A 7,899-nucleotide genomic window follows, 5' to 3' on the forward strand; every position below is an offset into this window, starting at 1 on the left:
ACTATTTTCAGGATGTTGACTCTGGCGCGTCGTGAACAGTGCCTATCTCTCTCTCCGGGTGGACGCTCTCCCCCTTACTCCACCGAAGGCTTACTCATTTTATACCATGGATGTTTTGTGCAGCTCAAAGTGATGGTAGCAAATGGCATCTGCCACTTTGACGACACACATGTCGCCTTCCCACTAGACTTCACCACCAACGAAATTGCTACCACAATGGCTTTCTTTCATGCCCATGCCCCTGCAGATGTCGGTGAAGCTAGCCTGGCCCCGGACGATATGACGAAGGTGATGATGGCCAGGGCAGTCTGTCACGCCCTCCCCCACCCCCATGACCCTCTTCTTCCCCACCACCACCCAACTTATCTTCCGCCCCTAACCAGTAGAGCCAACCCCCACCATCACCACCCCCGTCTGGCACCTCAACCCTCCCACTTTTCCATGCATAATCGTTTTCTCCCCCCATCTATTTTCCCACCCCACCCCCACCCCCACCCCCATCACCTCCTTTTTTATCACTTCAACTAGGAATGCACACTGCATTTCGTGATCTCCCCTCCATTTCCGCTCAACCCCACCCATCCTTCTCAATGCCAGCCTCGCCACACGGGACCCTCAACATCGACAACCCCTCCACCCCCGTCTCACTGACTCAACAACCCTCCACCCAAAACCTAGAAGAAGGGGAGATCCCGCTCAACCCTCTCAATTGCTGCAATCCCCTCAACCGCACGGGGTTCAAGCAGGCCATCGCCATCTTGCTCGGTCGACAACTCCAGGAAGAACCCATCACCCGCCTCACCGACCGCATCATGGACATTTATGTCCTGCGCCCTTACCTCAATGCAAAGCACCACGAATGGCGGCACGACCACCCCCCGGCCACCCGCATTGCTTGCCCCATTATGTTCAAACTTATAGGCGAGCAGCCGGCCTGGCGACCCTTCCTTGCCACAAAACCTTTTATCTGGGGAGACCTACTGCAACACGCCTCATGCACTCCGGATCAGTTCCAATTACCTTCCAATTTGCCGATGGTGGGCGTGGCATCTCTTCCACGAGGAGCAAAAGACAAACCCCAAACTCAAATTCAACTTCCCTTGGTTTGCTCCCTTGTCAGCACAGCACCCTTGCACTGAAGAAAGCATAGTCTAGTGCTTTTACGAATTCATCCACCGATATGACCAGGTCCTTAACCCAGTCGTGTGATCGCAACCATTTGATTATTCAATTTGATCATCAACGCTGCTGGAGTCCTTTCCTGATTGGGACCATTACTATGAAGGTGCGCAAGGACTGACCTTCGACATCAACAAAGGGCCCACCATCAAGCAGATCTTCCCTACTACGAGTGCATTATGTGGATGCCCGCCTAGCACCTACAAACATTCGAAGATATGATGGAGATCACATTTTGGATGAGCTACAAGGTCTTCCATCACGTCCCCCTACTCCAACCTTGCATCGCAATTTCACCAGAACCTATTTGATCTATTACAGATAGATCCGGCCAGCTTCGAGGACAGACCTGCATGAGGGAGGGTCGTATGTTAACCACTCCGATTAACATTGCCTTGTGCATTGCTACACCTTTATAATTTATCTTTTTGTAATCGTGCAAAGCGCTCATTGTAAAAGATATATGGGATCACCGATCTTATGGTTTGTGTAACGCCGATTATGAGGAATAGATGTACATAGAGCTAGAGAAACTAGGAAGACTAGTTTTGGGCCCCCAATTGTAAATGGGCGGCTGAACATTGTAATTATGAGCTCATGTATATAAATCATTTCATGGAATATGAAAAGGGAAAATACCATTTTTCTCACTTGAGTTTGCCTTCTCTCTCTCTTTCTCATTTGACCTTGTGGTTACATGTTAGCTTGTGTTCTTGCTTTCTTGCATGTTGGATTGTTGGTGTATGTAAGTAGGGATGGTATGCTCTCCTTTCTTCTCTTCTCTACCTTCTCTTTGCTATCTACCATGTCCCTTTTTCATGCTAGTTGCATGAAGTAGAGGTTGAGCTTTCCATAGCTCCCTCCTTCTTTCTCTTTACCTAGCATTTGGATCTCTTCTTGAGTGACATAGGAAGAGGTGGAGTGAGCCCCTAGCGGTTGAGCTTTCCATAGCTCCCTCCTTCTTTCTCTTTACCTAGCATTTGGATCTCTTCTTGAGTGACATAGGAAGAGGTGGAGTGAGCCCCTAGCGGCTTCACAACATAGAGGAGTCAACCCTCATAGGGTTGGCCAACCCTCATAGGGTTGGCCAAGCGCAACTCTCCGGACTTGACTCTTGCATGTATCTTTCTTCTCTTCTTTCTCTCTTGTGTGCAAGGTAGCATGTTATTCTTAATGCAGTCACGCGGAATCCGGTATTTCATGCGTGCGGACACAGCACATTAAGGTCCCTCATCATTATGTTAGGAAAAGCTCCATGTAGGAGAGATTGCCTTGACTTATATGCCTACATAGGCCAATGTGACAGATGGGTTTACCAAGTCCCTTTCCAAGGAAAAGTTTGAGGCTTTCCGTAAGGCTTTGAACTGATTACTTCTACTAGGGTAGTCTGTTACACCTTGTACATGTTTACACCATTCACTTCAGGGGGGTTTAAATGCCTTGGAAGTCTTGGTGTGAACATACTCTAGTGTGTTAGCCACGTCAGCCCTAGGGCTAGGGCTACTAGTACTTTGTACTCTACACAATCATTATTATGAAGTACTTCCAGCTATCACTTTTGGTCTCTCTCTTGCACTCTGTTCTTGATACGACTGTGTATGTCTATGTGTGTGTGTGCTGAGCATCTACTCCCACATCCAATAGAGGAAACACACTTTCACATCCATCCAATGTGAAACTCTACTTGTGGGGGAGGGAGCAACCCATGGACCCACTCGCAAAGTTTCACCCCCATTGAACACCATACGATTGTAATGTCCTACCCAAACCTGCTCTTTTTTGCATAGGGGACTCCTTAAAAGAGAGGGTGGAAACACACCGTAATGCACATTCAGCAATTGATGGGGGTGAAACTTTGCAAGTGGGGGGGAGAAGCCCCATGGACCTACTCACAAAATTTCACCCCCATCCAATGGCGAATGGGTGTGATATCCTACCTAAACCCGCTCTTTTTTACATAGGGGACCTCTTGGGCACTATGTAAAAAAGAGCAAGTAGCAACACACGTGGCGGCGAAATTTTGCAAGGAGGGGGGTAGCAGCCCCATGGACCCACTCGCAAAGTTTCACCTCCACTGGACATGTGTGATGTCCTACCCAAACCCACTCTTTTTTACATAGGGAACCCCTTGGGCACTATGCAAAAAAGAGCACGTGGCAACACACCATCATTCCCATTCAACATCCGATGGGGGTTAAAATTTTTGAGTGGGGAGGGAGTAGCCCCATGGACCCATTCACAAAGTTTCACCCCCATTGGATGTCGGAGGGCATGATGTCCTACCTAAATCCGCTCTTTTTTGCATAGGGGACCCCTTGGGCACTATGTAAAAAAGAGGGGGTGGCAAGACACCCTCACGCACATCCGGCATCTAATGGGGGTGAAACTTTGGGAGTGGTGGGTAGCAGCCCTATGGACCTACTTGCAAAGTCTCACTCCCAGACACCTGGACGGGCGTGATGTCCTACCCAAACCCGCTCTTTTTTGCATAGGGGACCGCTTGGGCACTATGCATAAAAGAGGGGGTGGCCACATACCGTCATGCCCATCCGATGGGGGTGAAACTTTGCAAGTGGGGGGGGGCAGAGAGAAGCCCTATGGACCCACTCACAAAGTTTCACCCCCGTCGGACGACGGATGTGCATGATGTCCTGCCCAAACCTGCTCTTTTTTGCATAGGGGAACCCTCGGGCAAGAGGGGGTGGCAACACATGTAGGATTAAGACCATGTTACCATAGCTTAATTGCTTGACAAATGGCATACTCTCTAGGGTTGTTGAAACACCAAGCCTAATAGGCATTCTCTGTTTTAGACTTCGGCCAAACAAAGAGGAAAATTTTGATTAAGATGACTGGAAAATGGGCTTCCCTTACTCAAATTCACTCATTTTTTAATTAAATTCATCATGAAGACAATTACTATGATCCACAAGAAATTGGAGTACAATGAGGGTCGTGTTGAATTTGTATAATTACATTATGAGTAAATTATTAAACTTCCATAGGTCCTCTAATAGACTGAGTGAATTTCTATAGAAGATCGAAAGAAATTCAACTTGCAAATTGACCATATGGCTACATTCTAGACATATTTGTCTAGCTTCTCACCATTTGATCTTCAATGATGAGCTTCACATTTGTGAAGATCTTGAATAGAAAATCACATGTTGCTTTACAATATTAAGCGAGTAAAAAATAATTTCAAAAAATAGTTAAACATGTAAAAAATTCCCAATAAATAAGTTAAGCTCTATGCAATGTGTTCTTGTGTGTGTTTAATATGCATTCTACTTCACATTCTAGTTCTCTTTCCATTGTGTGTGTTTAATATGTATTCTGGTTCACATTCTAGTTATGTTGTGTGTGTTTTAACATGCATTCTAGTTGACATTCTAGTTTCATTTTGTATGTTCAATATGTATTCTAGTTCGCATTCTAGTTCCATTGTGTGTTTTATTATGCATTCTAGTTCACATTCTTGTTCCATTAATGTGGTTAATATGCAATGTCTTTAGTATAATTATTGGGAGTCTCACGTAATATAAGATATTATGCCACATGCTAGGTGTTCACAAGAAACTTGCATTCTCCTATGGACTCCAATTGAGGTCACCAAGATTTGTCCACAATCAACCTCATTAGGTCACAATTGATCTCTTTATAAGTTGTAACTCTATCATATACATTCCTCTCAAACAATAAGACCACCTAGCTTATATATAAAGTGCTAACAAGAATTTACATTATACACCACCCTTGAAAGGCACAGGATCAACTAATCCCACTACATCTATGTTTTGGACTTTCATGCCCACTTCTATAATTAGCCTAGCCAACACAAATGTTTGTAATTTACCTTGTGTTTAATGTTATTCAATAATGTTTTGTGTTATGAAAATGTTTGTAGTTGTGTCAAAAAGCCTAGTACTTATCAAACATCTTCGAATTCATGTGTGTACGTATACATATACATGTACAGTATGTTATGTGTGTGTGCGTTTGCGTGTGCCCGCGCGTCAAAGAATCTCGTACTTTTTTTTAAAGTTTTATTAAACCATGATTATTTTCAACTTGCTAATATATTATTTATTTCAAACTACAATATGTATGTGTAGAGTGGCAAAAAGACGTATATAGAGACGTTAAGATAGGCTGGTTTGGTAGTCCATGTGAAGGGAGCCCAACCATGTTTCACCGCCGGCGATGAAATTCTGCACGGTAAACTGGTCGGCTTCGTCCTGGGTCATGTTGGGGTGGACGCCAGCCCAGCTGACGCGTTTGTCCGTGTTGGAGCCAGGCCCACTGTTCTGGAACTCTCCATAATACAGGGTGTCGGTAAAAGGGTTGCTCTCGTTCCAAGGTATCCAGCCCTGCGGATCAACCAGGGCATCCATCTGCGATTGCAGAAAAACAACGCGGGAGTAGGCCTTCCAGGGCCTTCCAAGGTAGCTGAAGACGCTGTAGGAAGCGTTCTGGAGGCTGGCATCGCCGGATATTGTGCAGTTTTGGAAGGAGAAGCCGGAGATGTCCGCCGACAGTTTCCGCCCCTGCGCCGTGTAGGTGTTCTGCTGGCCCTGCATCGGCAGCCTCGCCAGAAGCTCGCAGTTCTGGAAAACCGCGATGGCATTACCGAAGATGAAGTCAACAGTGCCGGAGACCGTGCACTCCCGGTAAAATTGGCGGCTGGAGAGCGCGTAGAGCGTATCCTGGTAACCTTCGAAGCTGCACCGATAGAAGACCAGAAAGTCCGCCGCCGCCCGAAGCGCCACTGCCTGGTGGCCGCTGGGTCCGGCGGTGTTCCTGAATGTGATGTCGCGGGCGTAGAAGCCACTGCCGGAAATGCCTGTGGAAGATACGCAACCGTATAGTAAACGTATATGACAGAAGAAAAGATACATTGCGTATCAACAAGGATGTGTTTGCCAGACGTTACCTACTGTCGACGTTCTATACGTGTTGAATAGGCCGCTGGCGACATTCCTGTCCCCCGTTATGACCGTGTAGCCAATTCCGTCGCCCAGAAACGTGATGTTCTCCAGATCTTTCGTGATGTTGAGCAGTTCCTCGTACTCCCCTTCCTTGATGTAGATCAAATAGCGGCCCTGGTAGCCCTGCGGAATGTTATCCAGAGCCGCCGTGATGTTGAGGTAATCGCCACTGCCGTCTTGCGCCACCATTGCATCGGCCATCACAGAGCTTGTGGGAGCTTGCAAAAGCTTGCGCTCAGTGGCTGATACCCAATGAGGAAATCCATCATGCACAGGAAATGAATAGAAACTTTGACTAGGATCGTAATTATGGTCATCCGCATCATTAATTTCTGCATTTTGAGATAAAGGGCGACGTGCAGTGTCATTAGCCTCCGTATAATGAGATAAGAGGCGGCGTCTGAGATGAATGACGGGTGGGATGGGCGGCAGGGCACCCAACCAGGAGCCCAAATCATTGCCTATTTGGGCAAGAATGTCCACCAAGGCGAGGCCATTGCCTATTACCTGTGATAGATAGTCTTGATTTCTCTGTATTTGCTCTTGGATGCTCCCCGGAGCTAAAGTGAACCCATCAGAGCAGGCTGCTTGATAGCTTAGCGATGAGCTGAGCCACACCTTTACATCTCGTAGAGAACTTTTAAGAGAGGTGAGATCAGGGACACCCAGATTGGCGAGCTTGGAAATTGCTGCATTCAAGGGGTCCTTTGTATCGGCCATGAGATCAACGCAGTCATTGGCACATTGGCTTTCAAGGAGTTCAAGGCCTTGCTCAGAGGAGTATTTGATTGCCAAATTGTGAGCCTCATCTGCCCTTGTTGCAGCCGCTTGCACAGAGAAAGAAACTATGTCTAATGGCTGTGCAATGAGCGGTATGCTGAGAGAGGAAAGCTCTCGCATGCAAGTATCAGGGAACAATGTGTGCTCGCATATAATTTCGAGGAGCTGCCCCAACCCTATTGAAATGGAGAGTTTGTTATGCGAATGGAAATGAGAGGGTGATCTACTATCATGATGGTGAGCAATAGATATGAGAACAGTCACAAGGACGATCAAAGATATACCAATGATGATTATCTTGCGAGGCCTCCAAGCTCTAAAGAGAAGGTTGTAAAACGGGGCTTCTGAGGGCGCTGGCATGGTCGACAATTATATTAACCTCCCAACCCTTCACTCTAGACCAATCTTTGCCACACAAACTCTTGCGCTCTCTCTCACCATGCGCGTTGTTGCAGCAAAGACTTCAACATACACACACACACTCTCTCTCTCAGTCTAAAGACAATGAAGGTTTTATCTTATTCGACGTTTCATGAGATGATAAAAGCATTGCAATCCAGCTAGGTTAGAAGGGCAAAGGAAGGAATCGCTGACATATGGCCTTTACCAACGTTCCCACTAGTACGCAAGAACAAATTCCGGTGCAGGGAAAGAGAGAGAGGGAGACACAGCAACGGTATGGGTCCCCTCCCATCTTACTCGGGATGGAAAGTTGCGGAAGCCATGTGATTTTTATTATTACCAGTGGTATGACCCGGTAAGTGATATTCTTATATGCATAAAAACACAGTATACATGCCTACGCATATTGATTTTATTATTACTAGTGGTATGACGGGGTAAGTGATATTCTTATACATTCTTGGAGTCAATCCTCTTTTGTGTGGGAGGATGAAAGATGGGACTTTCTCTGCAAATTACTCAATAGTGTGACTTGGAATAGGTTGGGGGC

General features: G+C 46.4%; 1 protein-coding gene across 1 annotated transcript; it reads right to left on the bottom strand.

Moving 5' to 3' along the window:
- Positions 1–5,239: 5,239 nt before the first annotated feature.
- LOC147631517 (pectinesterase-like) lies at positions 5,240–7,433 on the bottom strand. The gene is made up of 2 exons (XM_086808018.1): positions 6,113–7,433; positions 5,240–6,022 (listed from the first exon to the last, which is right to left on the bottom strand). Exons 1-2 carry the CDS (start codon positions 7,305–7,307, stop codon positions 5,322–5,324), a joined length of 1,896 nt encoding a protein of 631 aa, XP_086664144.1. The 5' UTR covers positions 7,308–7,433; the 3' UTR covers positions 5,240–5,321.
- Between the last annotated feature and the right edge of the window lie 466 nt (positions 7,434–7,899).

The sequence above is a fragment of the Cibotium barometz genome, chromosome 14 (assembly GCF_041138505.1).
Source record: "Cibotium barometz isolate CiBa-2024 chromosome 14, ASM4113850v1, whole genome shotgun sequence".
NCBI classification, from domain to species: Eukaryota; Viridiplantae; Streptophyta; class Polypodiopsida; order Cyatheales; family Cibotiaceae; genus Cibotium; species Cibotium barometz.

Coding starts and splice junctions, on each gene's coding strand:
- LOC147631517 (XM_086808018.1), bottom strand. CDS start 7,307: ATGCCAGCGCCCTCAGAAGCCCCGTTTTACAACCTTCTCTTTAGAGCT. Junction 6,023..6,112: donor GTATAGAACGTCGACAGTAG/GTAACGTCTGGC, acceptor TATCTTCCACAG/GCATTTCCGGCAGTGGCTTC.